At 48.8% G+C, this 21,475-nt stretch overlaps 1 protein-coding gene across 1 annotated transcript; it reads left to right on the top strand.

Annotated features, from left to right (window-relative positions):
• The first annotated feature begins 6,400 nt into the window (after window positions 1-6,400).
• LOC6599890 (fibrous sheath CABYR-binding protein) lies at window positions 6,401-11,322 on the top strand. Its single transcript, XM_026991609.1, has 5 exons — window positions 6,401-6,442; window positions 7,555-7,998; window positions 8,335-9,006; window positions 9,175-10,686; window positions 11,203-11,322. The coding sequence occupies exons 1-5, from the start codon at window positions 6,401-6,403 to the stop codon at window positions 11,320-11,322; spliced, it is 2,790 nt and encodes a 929-aa protein (XP_026847410.1).
• The last annotated feature ends 10,153 nt before the right edge of the window (window positions 11,323-21,475 follow it).

Below are 21,475 nucleotides of genomic sequence, written 5' to 3'. Positions count from 1 at the left end.
TTGTTGTTATCATTAATAATGAATATAATTATGGAATGTCATAATGCGAAAAGAGGAGGAGGAGAAACACAATCCCAATCACCATGTACATAGATACGAATGCAGATACACAGATACAGACACACCCACAGCTATTTCTGTAGAGCTCCAGAGAGAACCCATCATTAAAGGCTTTTGTATGCAATTACATGCCGCATTGAGCAATCATAAATTAGCTTTTGAAAAGTGCGATAAAAAATAAAATGCAAAATTCAATTAAATTATAAAATGCACAAAAATTTAATGCCCATAATGAAAAGTACGCCCCCGGCTCCGGTGGCCGCTCTCCGGCTCGGGGTCCGGCCCCGGCTCCGGTTCGTGTTCAGATTAATCATACAAATTTGCAACTCGTTTTTTTTTCCAGGAATTTCCCTACTCTCTGATTCCCCTCGTTACATGACAAAAACAAAAAAAAATTGAAAAAAAAGTGGAAATTGGAAATTGGAAAATGGAAAATGAAAACTGAAATCTGCAAATTGCAAGCGGTAGGTATTATTCATATTTGTTTCAAATGTCAACAATCATCAATGTAAATACCCTTCAAATACGAGTGTAGGCCCTCACTCATTCGGTCATTCACGCATTCATGGACGAACCACCGGGCCGCCTCGAGTGCGAATCAGTGGCATCTGATGGCGGGAATGTCAACCCCAAATGAAAATGTATGCCGCTGATGTGTCAATGGTGTTTGATGTCTGATAACCTGAACTGCATGTTTGTGTAGGAAATCGAATCAAAAGAAGAGCTTATTTGAACTGTGTTTCTAAGGATCAAAGGACCCTAAAGTTTTTTTTAGTTCCTCTAACATACATCTAATAATTAAAGTCCCTATCATTTTGCCCTCCTTCAGCTGAAACCGTTCGATTTGCATTCCAGAACTTCCCCGAAATCTTTTCAGTTTTTTCCAAATTTTGGACCATAAATTATGCGCAAAAGATACACTTTTGCTGCAAAATAATTTAAAAATCGAAATGGTAAAAGCAACAAAAAATTAATGGTCTGGAAACCCTCCCCCGCCCCAAACAATGACATCTTTTGTAGAAATTGTTAAAGTTTTGGCCACGGAACGGGGCGATCATTGGGTGGCAGGTACAGCGCTGGGATGCAACATGTTGCATGTAAACATTTAATTGAATTCATATGCTATGAAATTTGCTTTTCCTGTAACTTTTTCACAAATTTGCGCCCAAGTTTCTGGGTTTGAAAAACTTCTAAGCTATGAAGAAATGAATTTGTCTTCTTGGTGTTTCCGATTTTTGGATTTTATTCAGATTTAAGAACAGCAGAAGGACAGCAATGGCCGGAGCAGAGGCAACAACATTTGGCTTAGCTAAGCATATTCTGCATATTCAGATAAAATGTTCGACCCGGGTAAATATTTGTGCGAATATCTGCCAGATACACACCCACACCCACACACACACACACACGCACGCAGGGGACCACCATCCCCATCAAGGAGTGGGGCTGTCTGTATAAATTTTGCAATGCGTATCTCGAAAATTTCCAACACTAAATTGTTATGGTTTTTAGTCTTAAAGATAAATGTACTTATCCAAGGAGCAGCAGCAGTAGCAGCAGCATCCCAGAGCCAACTTCATTGTAAAGTTTTGCATCTGCTGGATGGCAAAATATGACCGAAAATATTTACTCATGAGAAGATTGTTTAGTTAAACCATAAAAAGCGATGGCATGTCCGGGTCGACAGAGGCAGGTGGCCGTCTCTGTGTCGTTGCCGTTGCCGTTGTCGTTGCCAGAGACAATGTAACATTTAAGAAAATTTAAGCCGCAAGCGACTTAAAAACCGAGACGAGACTGGTGTGTCCTTTTTGTCTGTCTATGTCGCCCCCTTTTTGTTGTTTCTCGGAGTGGAGGCAAGGCATATGATTTAGCCATCTGTTGTTGCTGTTCCAGCTATTGTTAAGGATTTGGCCTGGCCTGGCCTGGCCTGCCTTTGGATTTTTTACTTATTGTCTTGGGCCTGTACAAAGGGGCTCAAATCCCAACCCGAAAACAGCGAAAGAGACCGACCGAGCGACCGACCAACCGACCAAAGTGGATGGCCAACTAAGGCCAAAGCCTAGCATGGATAGATGGATGGACAGCAGGCAAACAATTGCTGTTTGTATCCTGGTTAGCTTTGCCCCGAGATGCTCTTCTGATCCTCCGGCACTCCTCCACTCTCCTACTCTACTGTACTGTCGCTGCGGCTGCTTTGGCTGCTGTACAAATTAGTTTCTAATACCTTCAAGTCAAACAGTGGAGCTCCCGGACTCCCTGTCTCCCTGTCTCCCGGAGACCTTTGCCCCGTCAGGGCAAACAGACAGCCAAATAAACAGAGAGAATCTCTCTCTGTCTCAGTCTTTGGGCTTTGGGCTTTGGGCTTTGGTCTCTCGTTTTGGGTTTGGGGACTTCGGGCTTGATGCCTTCGGGTTAGCAATTGGGGCTTGAGCCTGTGGCTGGAGCCACGGGACTACGGGGCCAATCAGGCATAAGTTTGCCAAATCACTTGAGCGTGTTTATGAAATAACGTTGACTCTGTCTCTATATACAGCGACTATAGAGGGTGTTTGTGTGCTCGTAAGTATGCATGCGGTTGTGGCTGCCCCTCTGCCCCTCTGCCACTTTGCCACACTGCCACCCTGTGCTCTGTTTTGTTGGGGTGCCTAATTGCAAAACCCATCCATTGTCGATTGATTTGCACTAAATTGTATTTTAAATAGTTTTCGCTTAGTTTCATTGACTTCAAAGCAGATGCTTGCCCCCACAGATTACATAATGATGCCCAGAGTCCGGGTCTCTGGGACTCTGGCAATCGGAAAGTTGCCCCAGACACAACCGCAAGACCATGTGGCGGGTTTAATGAGCTAACTGGATCTCGATCCTTGGGCTGCTGCCTTTCACTCCTTGGTGCCTCCCCTGGCTCCTTCCCCTCATCCTGCATTTATCTTTGGGCAAAGTTTTAAAATTAATTTTTAATTGTTTATGCAGCCAAAAGTTCAGCAGAAGAAAAAGCAGGAAAACAGCAGAAAAGAGCAGAAAAGTGCAGGAAAAATAAAAACAATTCCTGAAGTGCTAAAAGATAATAAAGATACTTTCGTTTCGTTCTTTGTTTGTTCAGAGTTCAGAGCTGCTGCTGCTGCGGAGCGACGATGCGATGTGAGGCGATGGGATGCTGAAAATTCAACGATTTTCATTAGGATAATGAGGGGAAATCAGCTTGGGGAAATGATACATGGGATCCTTTGTCTTTTGGCTCTTGATTTTATTTATTATTTATTTAAGTGAAGAATCCGAAAGGATACTCTGAACGAATGTCCGAGCAGGGGGCACACACATATATTTCTTGGTCTAAGAAACGTGTCTCATTCAGTAGAATGAGGCCTTCTGCCTGGCCTTACTCGGATCCTGGACATATTTACCCATCGAAATCCAACATTTACCGGCAGCTGCTGCCTCTGCGATCTCGGAGACCTTCGCTTGAACTCTCTACATCTGTCGATTGGCAGCAGCTGTGAATGCAAATTTCGAGATGTATTCAGAGATTCAGTGAACGAGCAGCAAAAACAAGCAACAACAATAATCGGGCCACAAAGTGTAGCATTGATAACGATCGAGCATAACCGTAAACTGGGCAGAACTCATGGATATTACGAGGCGACACATTTGCATAACACTGGACCAAAAGAGTTGACGGACGCGGCGCGATGTCAGCATTAAAAGCGAATGGAGAGCGGAGCGGAGCGGAGCAGAGGGCCCGGAACGCGGAGCACGGAGCACGGAGCCCGGAGAGCAGTGGCAATGCTTTATGAAAGAAAATTATGCAAATTGCTAATAAATTATAGTGAACCAGCGAACGACATGTAAAATAATAACCAGCGGACAGAGCCACAGCCAGAGCCGGAGCCGGAGCCGGAGCCACAGAACCGCTGTAGCCGTGGAGCTGTAGCTGGAGATGGTGGAGTTTTTCGGGTGGCTACGGGGGAAGCGGTTGGTCGCGAATTGAATTACAAATGTAAACACAATGCCACAGGACGTAGCGCAGGGCCAGGCCTGGGATATGGCCGGGACAGGGACAGGGACAGGGACAGACCCCATAGTGCTGACAGGATGGGCCCTCTCTTTCTCCACTTGCAGAATCATTAAAATAATAAAGCGCTGTATGCTTTCAAGACGACGACGACGAGGACGATGACAACGACAAGGACATTAACTGGCAAGCGGATAATGGCGAAACTTTTTGACATTTATTGTGTTTGTGTCGAATGTTTATTTATGATAGCACGCGGCCAGGGCCAGGGACCACAGGACGGGACAGGACAGCGAGCGAGTGCCGTTCCATATTTACATTACAATGATCAAGAGCATAACTAACGGCCGCATCATGCCACAGATCCCACATTTCAGTAACCATATACCCACATATACATACACTTATCATACACCCCTCCCACTCGCCTATCAATGTGCTTGTTTGCGTATGCGAATGCGTATTAAATTAATGATACTTTCTAGTTCATAAAATTCGTTATGCGAGGAGGAGAGCAGCTTCGGTCGGGCACTGATTCCACACAGCTCTGGACTGTTTTCTAGTCGGTATTCTGTACGGCTGGGTTTATGCCTGTTCTGTTGTGTTCGTATGAATGTCAACGTCAGAACACAAATCAAATAATCACATAAATGAGAGCACAACACAACACAACATATATGGAACCATACCGAGTGTGTCTATTGAATTGTAACAAATTGATTGTCATGAAACATCGTTTATATATATTATAATGTGTCGTAGGATGTTCATGCTCCGGTTCCTTCTCTCATTCCTACTTCATACTTCGTAGTTCCTCCTGCCGCCCGGCAGTACCAAAAATATACGCATACTCATCTCTCGGCGGTGGCCTGCCATGATTTCACAAGTGGCGATGTGAATGATTGCGATAAAGATGGTGCTGGTTCTTGGATGGTTCTTGGGCATCGGATGGGGAGACGGGACGCCTGGGCCTGGTTGTGGCCCTCTTTATGATGGCGATAGTTCGGCTGGTTCCCCTGGCAGCAACGAAGGAGCTCGCAGAATTTATGGTTGTTTACAGCAGATTGCACACTCCATTTGTTTTGTTTTGCACTTACTGCCACTTGACACACATTGGGGCACGCAACCTTAAGATGAGATGACTCTTGAAGCCCAGGAAAACTTACCCAATTTTGTCCTTTAATTAGCCCTTGCGCCAAAGTAAAAGTGCCCAAAAAAATCATATGCATGATTTGTGAAAAGTTTTAACTGCGAACTGTGACTCCCTACCCTGCTCCTCCCCCCGTTCCGTGTCTGTGTCTGCCCCTCCTGCTTGCTCCGCTCCTTTCGGATGAACAAGCTGCTTGTTTTGCCAAGTTTAGGAATTTCATAGCCAAAGTTTTTCGGCAGCGCATAACATGCCCAGAACTTGTAAGCTGTTGTTGATTTCTGCTCCCATCCCCCTGCCGCCGATGCTTGTGCAGCATATTTTCAGAGAAATCTTTGATATCTTTGCTGCTTGGCAGGGTTAACAGTATATACTTTATTACCCGAGCACCAAGTACCGAGCACCGAGCACCGAGAACCAAGCACCAAGCTCTCCTCTGACTTGGCTGTTGTTTTGTTTGACAATTAGCTGATTAGAAGGATACTGCTCCTCCGCGTGGTGTTTGCTTCGATAACATTATCGAGATGTGGCTGTGATCAGATATCGATGTGGCTCTTTTGTTAAGATCAATCCTGAATCAATTCGAATTGAGATTTACAATATAATCTGGTGGTAAGTACATAAGTAAGGAGAAAATAAAAACAAAACTGCTAAACATTTAAAGAAGAAAGCAGTCCACAGCATTTAGAAATACACTAAATAAAGCTGGATAGACTCTGCCCCGTAAAATTTACATGTCTGAGCACCTAATGTCTCTTATGGCCGTATGGCACTAGACGTGACTGGACTGGATGGTTGCTACGACCAGAAGCATCTAGGAGCATCCGAATCTGGATCCGGACGGCTTAGCCTCTGATGAGGGGAAAGGTCCTTTGCCGAAGCTCTCTTAATCGATATCTCCCAAAAAGATCCTGGTGAAGCTGCCGCCGGAAATAGGACGCCTTCATCATCTCATATCATCTCAGTCTACGTGCAGTATATTGGCAAAAGATTTGGTTCGATTTGGCTGCAGAGTAAAGGGTGCAAGCAGTGCACCGCTGAAACATGGAGGTTTCGTTCCATTTTCTCTGAAATTATAAGCACTTCAACAAGAAAGGAAACAAGCAGTACGGTTCTAGCTGGTAAATTTTTTTCTTTTTATGCATGAGAATCAATCGATTAAGCAGTTTATTGGTGAAACCCGAATGAATGGTTCGCTTACTCCTGCAGAGGGCAGAGATCAAGCAGTGCGTTTGGATCGATTTACCCATGATAAAAATTGATCAAGCAGTTCGTACATGAAAGCTGCAGTTAATTGTCTAAACTTGAAGATCTGGCTCGATTTGCCTTCACAGCCACAAGAGTTACGAATGGAACGTGCTACCAGTGCCAGAGCCAGAGCTACAAACAAGCGTGCGAGCGACCTTTTCTCAGCCGTCAATCTTGAGCAGTTCGTTGAACTGCTTGCTGTGCGAGTAGTACGAAAATTACCGATAGCCACACTTGAGAAATTAATGTTCGGAGCTATTAATAAAAGATGTGTGTGTGTATGTGTTTATGGCTATGGATCGACGCCAAATACTTACGCCTGTCATTAAAATATTCGAATATTATTATTTGTTGTATATTTTTTGCATTAGATCTTTTTAAGAGTGACCGATGCTCACTGCTCGATGCTCGCACTTGACCGTGAAAACATTCGAAGCAACAAACGACAAAAGGTAACCAAAACAATGTGAACGAAACGAAAATGAAAGCGAAACGTGGAGTGGAGCAGAGCGTTTAGTTCCGCACTGGGCAATCATCGAATAGTAGCCCCTCTGCCCAAGCGGCGGAATGCACGGTTGGGCCGAACCACAGCTCCCAGCTGATGCTGAGACAGAGTCCAAGACGAGACGGAGGCTGTTGGGGGAACACTTGGGCACTTGAAGGCTTGAGTGGCGCATGTTGGAGCTTGGGCTTGCAAATCCATCGAAGCCACACCAAAGCTCTGCTGGGATTGCTGCTTTTGTTACCGTTTTGGTATCGGTTCCATTCGGAGTCGGAGTCGGAGTCGAAATCGGATTCCGATTCGGTTTCCGTTGCTGTTTGCTGGCAAACAAAGTGCCGGTCATTGTTTGGTTTTATGCGAGCGCCGAGCAGAGCCGCGCCGCGCCACGCCGCTTGGCAAACATTAGAGCGTATAAATATGCCGACAAATTGCGACTATTAATCATTCGACCCATAGATTCCATCGATAAAACAATTAGCTTGGAGATCTATACTCAAAATGGTGAATATCCCAACCCCAGGAGAATCTACCAGGACTACTTCCTACCTATCTCCAAGCACACACATTTCAATTCCTTACTCATTGCAGAAACTTTTCATTGCGTGCATCTTCATTGCCGCCGCGACGGCTGCAGTGATTCCTGTCGAACAAGCCAGGCACCGTCGCGACGTCTCCGAGATCGTGAACGATTACGTCCCGCCAGCAGAGGAAGTTGCCCTCGATGCTCCCCTCGGAGAGATCGCCCAAGACTCGGCTGTCGTGGGAGAGGATGGATACCGCTACAAGACCGTGCGTCGCCTGAAGTACCGCCAGCGTCGGGATGTGTCCGAGATCGCCAACGACTACCTGCCCCCATCTGAAGAGGTTGCCACTGAGGCTCCTCTTGAGGAAGCTCCTGTCGAAGAAGCTAGCCAGGATTCCGCTGTTCTCGCTGCTGATGGATACCAGTATAAGACCGTGCGCCGCCTGAAGTACCGCCAGCGTCGTGATGTCTCCGAGATCGCCAACGAATATCTGCCCCCATCCGAGGAGGTTGTCACCGAGGCTCCTCTTGAGGAAGCTCCTATCGAAGTAGCCAGCCAGGATTCCGCTGTTCTCGCTGCTGATGGATACCAGTATAAGACCGTGCGCCGCCTGAAGTACCGCCAGCGTCGTGATGTCTCCGAGATCGCCAACGACTACCTGCCCCCATCTGAAGAGGTTGCCACTGAGGCTCCTCTTGCAGACGCTCCTGTCGAGGAAGCCAGCCAGGATTCCGCCGTTCTCGCTGCTGATGGATACCAGTATAAGACCGTGCGCCGCCTGAAGTACCGCCAGCGTCGTGATGTCTCCGAAATCGCCAACGACTACCTGCCCCCATCTGAGGAGGTTGTTGCTGATGCTCCAGTCGAGGAGGTTCCCGTCGAAGAAGCCAGCCAGGATTCCGCCGTTCTCGCTACTGATGGATACCAGTATAAGACCGTGCGTCGCCTGAAGTACCGCCAGCGTCGTGATGTCTCCGAAATCGCCAACGACTACCTGCCCCCATCTGAGGAGGTTGTTGCTGATGCTCCAGTCGAGGAGGTTCCCGTCGAAGAAGCCAGCCAGGATTCCGCCGTTCTCGCTACTGATGGATACCAGTATAAGACCGTGCGTCGCCTGAAGTACCGCCAGCGTCGTGATGTCTCCGAGATCGCCAACGACTACCTGCCCCCATCTGAAGAGGTTGCCACTGAGGCTCCTCTTGCAGACGCTCCTGTCGAGGAAGCCAGCCAGGATTCCGCCGTTCTCGCTGCTGATGGATACCAGTATAAGACCGTGCGCCGCCTGAAGTACCGCCAGCGTCGTGATGTCTCCGAAATCGCCAACGACTACCTGCCCCCATCTGAGGAGGTTGTTGCTGATGCTCCAGTCGAGGAGGTTCCCGTCGAAGAAGCCAGCCAGGATTCCGCCGTTCTCGCTACTGATGGATACCAGTATAAGACCGTGCGTCGCCTGAAGTACCGCCAGCGTCGTGATGTCTCCGAGATCGCCAACGACTACCTGCCCCCATCTGAAGAGGTTGCCACTGAGGCTCCTCTTGCAGACGCTCCTGTCGAGGAAGCCAGCCAGGATTCCGCCGTTCTCGCTGCTGATGGATACCAGTATAAGACCGTGCGCCGCCTGAAGTACCGCCAGCGTCGTGATGTCTCCGAAATCGCCAACGACTACCTGCCCCCATCTGAGGAGGTTGTTGCTGATGCTCCAGTCGAGGAGGTTCCCGTCGAAGAAGCCAGCCAGGATTCCGCCGTTCTCGCTACTGATGGATACCAGTATAAGACCGTGCGTCGCCTGAAGTACCGCCAGCGTCGTGATGTCTCCGAGATCGCCAACGAATATCTGCCCCCATCCGAGGAGGTTGTCACCGAGGCTCCTCTTGAGGAAGCTCCTATCGAAGAAGCCAGCCAGGATTCCGCTGTTCTCGCTGCTGATGGATACCAGTATAAGACCGTGCGTCGCCTGAAGTACCGCCAGCGTCGTGATGTCTCTGAGATCGCCAACGACTACCTGCCCCCATCTGAGGAGGTTGTTGCTGATGCTCCAGTCGAGGAGGTTCCCGTCGAAGAAGCCAGCCAGGATTCCGCTGTTCTCGCTGCTGATGGATACCAGTATAAGACCGTGCGTCGCCTGAAGTACCGCCAGCGTCGTGATGTTTCCGAGATCGCCAACGAATATCTGCCCCCATCTGAAGAGGTTGCCACTGAGGCTCCTCCTGCGGACGCTCCTGTCGAGGAAGCCAGCCAGGATTCCGCTGTTCTCGCTGCTGATGGATACCAGTATAAGACCGTGCGCCGCCTGAAGTACCGCCAGCGTCGTGATGTCTCCGAAATCGCCAACGACTACCTGCCCCCATCTGAGGAGGTTGTTGCTGATGCTCCAGTCGAGGAGGTTCCCGTCGAAGAAGCCAGCCAGGACTCCGCTGTTCTCGCTGCTGATGGATACCAGTATAAGACCGTGCGTCGCCTGAAGTACCGCCAGCGTCGTGATGTCTCCGAGATCGCCAACGAATATCTGCCCCCATCTGAAGAGGTTGCCACTGAGGCTCCTCTTGCGGACGCTCCTGTCGAGGAAGCCAGCCAGGATTCCGCTGTTCTCGCTGCTGATGGATACCAGTATAAGACCGTGCGCCGCCTGAAGTACCGCCAGCGTCGTGATGTCTCCGAAATCGCCAACGACTACCTGCCCCCATCTGAGGAGGTTGTTGCTGATGCTCCAGTCGAGGAGGTTCCCGTCGAAGAAGCCAACCAGGATTCCGCTGTTCTCGCTGCTGATGGATACCAGTATAAGACCGTGCGTCGCCTGAAGTACCGCCAGCGTCGTGATGTCTCCGAGATCGCCAACGAATATCTGCCCCCATCCGAGGAGGTTGTCACCGAGGCTCCTCTTGAGGAAGCTCCTATCGAAGAAGCCAGCCAGGATTCCGCTGTTCTCGCTGCTGATGGATACCAGTATAAGACCGTGCGCCGCCTGAAGTACCGCCAGCGTCGTGATGTCTCCGAAATCGCCAACGACTACCTGCCCCCATCCGAGGAGGTTGTCACCGAGGCTCCTCTTGAGGAAGCTCCTATCGAAGAAGCCAGCCAGGATTCCGCTGTTCTCGCTGCTGATGGATACCAGTATAAGACCGTGCGCCGCCTGAAGTACCGCCAGCGTCGTGATGTCTCCGAGATCGCCAACGAATATCTGCCCCCATCCGAGGAGGTTGTCACCGAGGCTCCTCTTGAGGAAGCTCCTATCGAAGAAGCCAGCCAGGATTCCGCTGTTCTCGCTGCTGATGGATACCAGTATAAGACCGTGCGCCGCCTGAAGTACCGCCAGCGTCGTGATGTCTCCGAAATCGCCAACGAATATCTGCCCCCATCCGAGGAGGTTGTCACCGAGGCTCCTCTTGAGGAAGCTCCTATCGAAGAAGCCAGCCAGGATTCCGCTGTTCTCGCTGCTGATGGATACCAGTATAAGACCGTGCGCCGCCTGAAGTACCGCCAGCGTCGTGATGTCTCCGAGATCGCCAACGAATATCTGCCCCCATCTGAGGAGGTTGTTGCTGATGCTCCAGTCGAGGAGGTTCCCGTCGAAGAAGCCAGTCAGGATTCCGCCGTTCTCGCTGCTGATGGATACCAGTATAAGACCGTGCGTCGCCTGAAGTACCGCCAGCGTCGTGATGTCTCCGAGATCGCCAACGAATATCTGCCCCCATCCGAGGAGGTTGTCACCGAGGCTCCTATTGAGGAAGCTCCTATCGAAGAAGCCAGCCAGGATTCCGCTGTTCTCGCTGCTGATGGATACCAGTATAAGACCGTGCGTCGCCTGAAGCTGCGCCACCGCCGTGCCCTGTAAGCACTGAGAAATGTACCTGCGGCTCGTTCACGACTCGAATCATTCACCCCCCTCGCCCCACCAAGAACAACCACTATTAGGCTTTAAGTAAGAACGACTTCTGTTTGCTATTGTTTAACGATTGAAATCAACGAAATAAATCCAACGAAAATTGTTATAGTATACATCGTACATGTGTCGTGGGGCCCTTTCCTTGTTTCGCAGGACGCTCCACGTCCACGCCCACGCACCTGTCGCGGGGTGGAGCTTCTACGAATGGGAGCTGGGAGCAGGGACTCGATTCCATAAATTGTATACCTTTTCGCTTAGTTATGACAGCAACAGTTAAGCCCACGGCTCAGCGCACAAGAACGCAATTATCCAAAAACGACGCCCACAGCGAGGACGGTGTCCCGGATGAAGGAAGGGTGAAGGGTCAGCCCGGGTCCTGGTCCTGGTTCTGCCACCTTGTTCGGGCGCAACTTCAATGTGCTCTAACAAATACTTTAAGCTATGCTTTTGAAGATGTTAATCTCATGTCAAGTCCACTTTACACACAACGTTAAGGGTTTGCCTTGGCACTGGTCCTGGGACCTGTTCCTGGTCCGGACCAACACCAGCAGCAGCAGGACAAAGTCACCCATTGATTTTTGTGTGTTTGTGTGCGGGGTGTTGGCAGCCGGGGTGATGGGGCTGGGCAGAAAAAAAGTTGTTAAGTTAAAAGGCATTTGAACCGCAACGCCGAGGAGGATTTCGGTCAGCGCTCCTTTTTGGGGATCTAACAACTTCCTTTGCACGCGCCTCCGAACGATACCAAAACGATGGAGGTCGTCAGGAACGGAGGGAGGGTGTGGAGTGTGGGCGTGGACGAGGACGAGGACGAGGACAAGGATTGTTGGACAGCCCCAACTAATAATAATTTATCGATCCCCTAGCCAAAGTAGTCACATACGTGGGTCGCCCTATGATTTATGGCAGCCAGCAGGGACTTGTATGTGTGGGCCGTGCCCACGCTGAGGTCCTGGGCTGGCTTAGGCCAGGACGCGGGTCCGTGCCCTGGCCAGAGGAAAACGCTATCCAAGGTGCCAGACAGGCGGCCAGCGCAGTGCCAAATTGGTTTAATGTGTGGTTAGACAACTTATTTAACGTTTTCAAGTGGTTAGCGCCCGCACACACAGTCCCGCACTCCCGCATTCCCGCAGATGTGGCTGTTGATATATGGATATGTGGGTTGGTGGATTGGTTGGATGTGGAGCAGGGACAGCGGCCGGACCGGACCGGACGGACCAGACCGGACCGTACCGGAGCAGAGCAGAGCAGTCAGTCTGCGATTTGGGCACTCAGGTGGCACAGCTCTCATCGCCCGGGGGGATCCGACAAGGCAACAGTCGTTTTGTTGCGCTTTGTTTGGCCACATAAATCATGCAACGCCGTTATTTACTCGTTTGTCGAGAGCGAGGCGAACTGGTTACGTTACGTATGCTATGCCCCTATCTACAGTATCTACAAGTAGGGCCCCAGGCCCCGGGCCCCGTCCCCATACGCTGATGCATCATCCACTTTTGGGCACGAATCATGGAGAGTTTTTTAGGGGAGAAGGAGTGGATACACTTGGGGATATAGTGATTGAATCGCGCAACGAAATATGAATTGCCAATGGTATCGTTTAAGCAGCCAAAAGCTTTAAATATTACCAAAGACTATAAAATGCGAAGATACTGTCCATCACATTTTCTGTTCGGCGATGCCTTGGGGGCTACTGAGTCGGTCCCAGAATCCAACAACAAAATGCATAGTCTATGCTATAGTCAAGGCTATTCTTGGGCATGATTCCTGTGTGATGATGTGATATTTAGAACCAATCAAGTTTAATCCATTTAATGCCAATTTTATTCCGATTCGAATTTGTGGAAACAATTTATCACAAATATTTGTTATATTTTCAACAGACTTATGACCCGAAAAGTAAGCTGACTTTATACAGTAATCAATGGCGAGGGGTGGACATAAATCAGTTGGAACCATTTCGGTAAGTACGATATCAAATGGCAAAGTTATGACATCATTAAAACAATTATCTACGCCGAGTTATACGATCTGATAACTTGAAACAAGGACTGCCTCACCCTTGGAGGAGAGCTAAACTACTTTTTGAGAGGGAAAATCGCATAAAAATTTTATGAATTATTTGAAATATTTTCAATTACCAAGGGCGCAAACAGCCACGCCGCCAGAGACCGCAGAAGGGAACTAGAGACCACATAAATAGATTTATGCTCCTTTCGGCAATGGTCTGGCAGGGCATTAACAGGACATTCCCAAGCAGAAGACGCAGTAATGAAAGTGAAATTATGGCCAATGCCATGACCCACAAGACCCATGCCAGTGCCTCAAATTCAAAGCTTGATTAAAATTCAAAAGTTCTCCCCCGAAAAAAGAACCAACCCCCCTCCCCCGTCCCCCGTCACCCGTCCCCCGTCACCAGTCCCCAGTCCACATGCTTGGCCATAATTTATCATTTAATGGTGGGTCATTATCGGGGGCGGTTCGGAGTGTGAGGTGAATGTTCTGTTGATCCAATTGAGGCGCCAAATCAATTCCTGCCGCTGATTAGCTTTGAGTGGGAGTGGGGCCCACGCCTGCTTCACATGCAAATAAACCGAGTCCGGAACCAGGACAAGATTTCGAGATACCAATGCATAGCCCATTATGACATAAGCCAGGGACATGTCTCCTTGTTCCCCTTATCTTTCTGTCGGTCGTTCTGTCCCTCTGTCTGTCTGTCTGTCTGTCTGTGTGTGGGGTAAACATGGTGCTGCAACTTTATGACCACAATATAATTTATTCAATGCCATTTGGCCACAAAGAAGGGGCGGGGAAAGGAGAAGAGGGAGGGGGGAGAGGGGAGAGGGAGGCGTGTGGCACAAGACAAGCAATTGACATTTTTGTGACTTTTGAAAACTATAAAATGTGCAGCTCCGAACATGGCAAATGGCGAAAGGCAAGCACAAGACTCACAGCCGGGGCTGGGGCTGGGGCTGGGGCTGGGGCTGGGTCAGAGCCGGATCGGGCCAGGCCAAGGCAAAAGCATAATGATGACGGGCATAAAGACCACACAACAGACAGATATACGAGTATATGTATAAAGATATACTCGTAGAGACTCGGGGCTCTGAGCTGGGCATAAAAATAACCCATACACACACACACACATAGAGAGAGAGAGGGAGAAGAATACTCGTACATATAGTTGGTGGTTGGACAAAATAATAAAGTTGCTCTTGATTATGTGTGTCGCTCTCTGTTGGGTGTCCGTCCCCATTCACCGTCCACCGTCCCCCGTCACTGTCCTCGTTCCCAAAAGAAGCCCGGGTAAATACTCGTACTCGTACTCGTACTCGTACTGGTGCTCGTGCAAATACGCCAACAACTAAACTAAAATTGTCAGCGCGTCATGTGTGGCAGGACTTACAGCACATTACACGTCCTGTCCACCCACGAGGATATGATGGTCGCCAGGACAGGACAGGACAGGACAGTATAGGACAGAACAGTACAGTACAGGACAAGACCGAACAGGACAGGACCTTCGCCATTTGTCCAGCTCCGTCTGTGGACAGCACAGTTGAAGCAACAAGAGAGCGTAGGGCCGTATGGCGTATGCCGGATATCCTTTTTGACATGTCATTAAATTTTATATACACAATAATTTTTCACAATTTGCTTTATGACCATTTTAAGAGCCTTCTTCTGCCTCCCTCCACCCCCATGCTGAATATTCGACTACAGAGACACGAGGCACGGATACAAATAGCAAAACCAAAGGCTAAGACAAACAAAAGCAACAGACACATACCAAATAAGGTTCGAGTGTGGAAAATACCTCTAGTGTCGAGTTACACTGAAAATAATGATGGATTGACAGAGGGCAACTGTTGTTGAGGTGTTGTTTTGGGTGGAGACGAAATTGGTACACAATTGAGCTGGAATATTCAATCATTTTGCAGGGCTTTAAACTGTTGGGCGGGGCCTGGTCATGGACCATGGTCATTCCCCTTAATGAAGTGTTGTTGTTGCACCAGCAGGAGGAGGATTAAGACTTCATTTGGCATTCCGTAAGGATTGAATGTATAAAAGCAATCAAGATTATTGCTTCTCCTGCCTGAGTTACCGATTGGTAGTAATTAAAGATACAGCAGGTAGTCATTTTGGGAATTATATATTACTCCACTCCTGTTTTGATTGTTTGAGGCAGGACACTCTCTCTATGTCCCCAGAAACCAAACAAATTGCATCAATTTCAACCTGTCATTCCACACCACAACTGTCGTACACTGTATTATTATTTGCAATCATCTTTTGAGTCCAAACATCAAACCGCAGAATGATTATAGCACCCGAAACGGCCGGTCGTAACACACAAAAGGAGCAATCGAAAGGACACTTGACTTTCACTACATCATTTTACGGTCATTAAGTATTATTTCAAAATCGAACGAACACTCTTCCGCTTCCGTCGTCTCTGCCTCTGTCTCCGTCTCCGTCTCTGTCTCTGTCCCTGTATCTCTGTGTCTCTGTAGCTGAGCCTCTACCTAAGACTTTGTTTGCCTGTGTGTCCTGTCCGGCATTGCTAAATTGCTGAAAATTATACGTTTTATTATGATACTCGTAGTCCGTACGGTGGGATGCATGGGTCAAGTGGCTTAAGGTGGACTTATAGCCAAACCAAACCAAACCAAACCAAAACGAATCGAAGCAAATTGAACCGAACCGAATCGATACGAGGAAGGCAGAGTAGAGTCTCCTTTTACAAGTGCCTGGCAATCAGAATGCAAAGCGAGCGAACTTGAAAAGGATTCTCGGGGCGGATGCTCAGGCGATGTCAGAAGTCAGTCCATGATTTTGGGGGAAGCCTCTGACTGCAGTTCCCCTCCCCTAAGTTGTCTCGTACTTGTTCTCAGCCATATGTAGTTGTGTCAACCAGAGCCAAGCCACTCTCTCTCTCTCTGGCTCTGTAAAGGAAATCTTCTTACAAAACATTCGCTTAAGTTTATTCAAACAAACTTAGATAGCACATGAAGGAGCAGCATAAGAGGTGGAGATGCCGGGAGACCACTCGAAGACATCCTGATATGGGGGAGCAGAGACAAAGGAGCTGCCAATCAGTCAGGCGGAATAAGCATCGCCGCACGAGTCCCAACAGCTGAACGAACATCCAGACCCCAGCCCCCAGCCCCCAGTCCCCAGCCCCCAGTCCCCAGCCTCTCTTCCAATTACAACGTCTTTTGTTCTATATTCTGTATTGGTTGGGTGGGGGCCTGGGCAGACCCTAGACCCTAGACCCTAGACCCTAGCTAGACGCTTACTTTCTCTCTCATTTCGTTGGTCGTCGTCGTTTTTTGGCCATTTTGTGTCTGCTACGTTGGCTCGGATTAAATGTATGACCGAGGAGCAGTTCAAAACCATGATTACACTTCAATCTATTTTCTCCTGTCTTCAGTCTCCATTTTGTTTTATGTCTCTTTGTGTGCGTGTGTGTTGGTTGTGTCTCAGTGTGTGTTTTTGTGTGTGGGTGGACCAACAACAAAATGGGGATTCGGCTGAAAATAATGCGTTTCAAAGACATATAAAATGTTCAGACAGAAAAAGGAAAGAGGTCGAGTATTGGATATAAACCATTGAATTTAATCAAAAAGGATTTAGGTCTGTGTTCGGTCGCAGGATCTATCTGTGTCTCTGTCTTCCTGTGTGGGTTACTTTGGCTTGACCTTGCGCCTTGAGAAATCGCGCACTCTGCCACGTGCCACCTAACCGCCTAACCACCAGCCCACCCACACATGGAGCGAATAACCCAAGGGCCCAGAGGCACATGAAGCGAACGAAAGTGGTCATAAAGCATGGGAGTAGTAGTAAAAGTAAGTTTTATATGCCGGGACATAATGCTCTGATAGAGGAAACGATGCACAATTGCTCACCAAAATAGATGTCGTTATTATTATTATTTAAATAGGAGCAAAAGGTAGCCATCTACAACTCCAGGGGAATTAAGGTAAAGTCCATCATCATTTCCAAGGCAGGGAGGAGTCGTTGTTTCTGAAGGAAATGGTTTGTATTTTATGGCTAATTCGCTTCCTGGAGCTCTCTTTTACCCCCCTGAGGCGGCTGCCTTTTACCGTCACTTTTTCACCTTGACTTTCACTCGAAATCCATTGCATGCTTTTAGGCTTACCGAAGAATCCCTCTAGACAGACAAGGGGCTTGCATCAGCATCGGCATCCGCATCAGCATCCTGTCTCCCGTCTCCTGTGTCCTTCCCAGCAGCCCCCTGCGGTGGCGACGCCATCTTAAATGCAGCTTATAAAGCAGACATTTCCACAAATTTACAGGCAAATGCATAATCAAGTTATTAGAACGAGCAACGAAACAACGAAAACATTAAAAGCTAACAGAATTATCTAAACAGAGAGAGAGGGACGGGACGGGACGGGGGGCTGGGGGATGGACGATGGACGCACCGGAAGGCTGCAGGGGTGGGAGAACCCGGGGCGGACGGACTGCACACTCCCATCAAAGCCAGTCCGAGGCAAAGAGTCAACCAACCAGCGGCAAGGTCTGACAGTCTGCAGGTCCTGGCCAACCACCAGAAGGCAAGGACCAGGCAGCAGCCACAGGCCAGAGATCCAGCACCAGAACAGGCCTGAGGGCGGACGGCCGGGGACTGAGGGCAATGCGTGCAGCACCAAATTCGTTAGTCGTTTGGCCACCTTCCCCGCTTTGGCAGGCCTTCAGCCCAGACGACCCCGGCGGCGTCATCGTCATCGTCATCGTCGGCACAAGTTGTGGAATTATATTTCCTATGGGCGGCAACCAAAGTCCGCCCCTTCGAGCGCACACGCACACACACACACACACACACACACAGACACAGAGTTAGAGGCAGGAACATGGGCTGCTCAGACGCTATAATTTGTAATCATGCTGAGTGCAGCGGCGTCCCAGCCAAAGGGGGTTGCCCGTGGTACGGACTCCGTACTCCATACTGCGTACTCCGGACAGAGCCTGATGCCACGGACGGATCCAGCAAGTGGTTGTTGACTGCCGGATGCTTAGGAAGGTCTTAGCTGTTATTACGCTCATGTGTCACTTTTACAGGGCCGCAGACCAAATGCGTGTGTGTGTGTGTCTGCAGGTCGGTGTCGCTCTATTCTAACTCTCAGACTCATATATTATTCACCATCGCCATCTGGTGGTCCATCTCCTGGTGCTGCTCCTGGCGCTGTCCTAGTCGTTATCATGCCACTGTTGCCATCCCGCTTGCTTGCTTTTTTTGATGTCTGCAGACATTTTGCCAAGTTAATCTCCGGTTTGTTTTCCTGATAATGGGTATGTCAACGGTACTTTCTGATGCTCTCTTTCTCTGGATGTGTCTATCTCTGTCTGTCCGTCTGTATACATATTTGCCTGCATATATGTATGTATGCATCTGTATATGTTTATGTAAATGTATATGTATGTGCATGCAGTTGTAGTTGTCTGGGGCTTCCCTTTTTTTCCCGACTGTCTGTGTTTTTGATGGACTCTCCGTTGGCTGTGGGCTCTCGCTTTTCATATTTACCCTCCTGTCAGGACCCCTGAAACAAGTGAGAGCGAGAGTTTAAATGGGTAATCCCTGGGGGGTGGATGCGACTACTACTACTACCCTTTGGAAAATATATTTTCCAAATACTTGGCTTCTAAAATCAGCACTTCAGAAATAGTAGATTGTATTAGCTTTTGAAGAGAAATCAAGCTAGATACCCTTCTAGATCAAAGGACAGTATGGCATCCTAAAGATAAAAGATATAACTCCCATACTACTGCTACCTCTTCGGTTCGTATACAGTTATGTTTTCTTTCATTGCCTGACAAACGCTTGCCGCATGTCCAGCACACCCGCCCTCATCGCATACCCTACACTCCGCACACGTTATATTGGGCCTCAAAATGGTGTTGTGTCCCAGACACGCCCACATGTTTAAACACGGGCACGCCCCCAAATTAATCAAGCTTCTGTTGCAATTCTGGACCAACTGTCACCGGGAACGACTCTGGGATGAGGTCTCCGGTCTCTGGCGAATGCGTGGGCGATTCTTCCTGCGGTTCAATCTGCTGCAATCGCATCAGGATCCGGCCGCCAACTGATGATGTTGACGGGTCCAGAACTGCCACTTGTTCCGCTACGGATGCTGCGTGTCCTGTGCTCCGCTATATGGGTGTCACGAGCGGAGCGGGAGCGGGCACGGGCACGAGCACCTGGCTGGTGGCTGCCTGATTTTGACAAGCTCAATTAGGGCAGCAGCACTCTAACCGGATTGGAATCGGGATTTGGGGTGCGAATGGGTGTGCGAGTGGGTGCGCAAGTGGGTGTCTGGGATCCGTTGTTATTCCAATGGTTTCGGCAATAATGGAGAAAAGAAAGCGTTTAAATTAATTGCAATTTTAAGCAGATTGAAACTTGTTAAACAGCGAGCCAACTGGCTTACAGCAAAGTGAACGCTTAATACCCCATGGATGCCACACCCGCTCCACTCCCACTGCCAGTCCGACTCCGACTCCACTCGACTTCGGCTTCTGTTGCACGCACATCCCACACACATCCCGCACACACATTGCACTTAAGATGATAATCATGTTTACGTGGCGCAAGTTAAATTGCTAACGTAATGGACTAACAGCAGGTGAGGCGGACTCCTGCCTCGAGCAGTTGCCATGGCAGCAGCAGCAGGATCCCCATTTGCTCTGGAGCCTTGAGCCCGGTGCCGAAGCTGCTGTTGCCACTGCTGCTACTGCTGCTGGTGGAGCATCTCCTCATGCGTGCCTGGCTGTCAGCGGCACATTTCGGCTGCTTCCAAGTTGGCCAACGAGGATGGCAGGACGGTTGGAAGGCAGGAGAAGAAAAAACCATTTGTTTGGACGTGAGATGAGGTGGGAATGAATGGAGGAGGATGGAGAGAGTGGGTTGAATTGGATTGGATTTGGAGTACGGTGGAGGGTGTTCTGGAAGGCTCTGTTTCTGTTCCCTCCTGTGTGGTGTGCGCTTCATTGGACAACTGAATATGCAAATTGAATTGAGCGTATTATCGACGAGGGGGGCAGGGGGACAGGAGCGGACAATGCAGGTAAGCAGCCTCCGTTTGCCCATCAACATAATCGCTCAAGCCAAGGGCTTTGCACGGGATTGCCATGACGATGGCGATGGCGATGGCATCGGTGATGCTCTCTGCTGATGTTGATGGTGCCCAGTGGGCCAAGATGGCGTCAAATGGTGCACAAAATTAAAATTTTAATGGCCAGCAGCTGATGCTTGTTTTGGCTTGGCAGTAGCAGCGGCAGGGATTGCAGATTGGTGGAGCTTAACAAAGGCTAAGAGCCGTTTAAGCCAAGACTTTCGAATCGCTGCTCTAAAGACATTGTGGCCTGCGCGTATGAATATGCCGAAAAGTGGTGCAACAGTCTCTGCCCCTGCAATATTCCTGGATGGTTGAACCTAAGGAAAATATGAAAGTTAGGCTCTGATAGCATCAGATACGATGACGATCCCCTCACAAGCATACAAACAGTGAAATATCTTCTGAGGAACTGCCTAGAGTTGCAGGAAGTCTTACGGAAAGTAGAGTAAAAACGGATGTGCATCAGGTATCAAACAAAAGTCTGTCGAAATCTTGCAGTGCACTCCCAACGCTCTTCGACATTGGATCTCAAGAAGCTTACTCTCTCGTAGTCCTAAAATGATAAAAATATAATGTCCGCATTCTAATATTCCCGAGAAATTGCAGAAATACCTTTAATAGTTCTAGTGTTACAGATTTGTTCTGTTGTAAGAGCTTTAGGAGACACATTCAATGCTATTCACACTACTAAAGCTGCCCGCCTGTAGAGCTTAGAGCTTTCAGCGTTTTTCACACGATCAAAAATCATATTATACTTTCAGTCTCTGCGTAAACAGAACCGATAAAAAGCTTTGGCACGAACAAACACAAGGTTCGGTTCTCATTCTTTGTTCTCCATCCAGCACTCTTCTCTCTCGCTAAATGAAAGAAAGAGAGAGAGAGAGAAGAGTGTATGACTGATTGACGCACGTAAACAAATTGTCTGTCCGTCAAATGGAGAGGCACCACACAACACACAACACACA

This window comes from Drosophila persimilis, unplaced genomic scaffold (assembly GCF_003286085.1).
Source record: "Drosophila persimilis strain 14011-0111.01,24,50 unplaced genomic scaffold, DperRS2 tig00000676-arrow-arrow-pilon, whole genome shotgun sequence".
Taxonomy (NCBI): Eukaryota; Metazoa; Arthropoda; class Insecta; order Diptera; family Drosophilidae; genus Drosophila; species Drosophila persimilis.
This window is presented reverse-complemented; position numbering and strand designations above follow the sequence as displayed.

What these genes read in the sequence shown, in the direction of transcription:
- LOC6599890 (XM_026991609.1), top strand. Translation starts at nt 6,401, where the DNA reads ATGAATGGTTCGCTTACTCCTGCAGAGGGCAGAGATCAAGCA. An exon ending in ATCTGCCCCCATCCGAGGAG is followed by an intron (nt 7,999 to 8,334) that starts GTTGTCACCGAG and finishes CCATCTGAGGAG; the next exon opens with GTTGTTGCTGATGCTCCAGT. An exon ending in ACCTGCCCCCATCTGAAGAG is followed by an intron (nt 9,007 to 9,174) that starts GTTGCCACTGAG and finishes CCATCTGAGGAG; the next exon opens with GTTGTTGCTGATGCTCCAGT.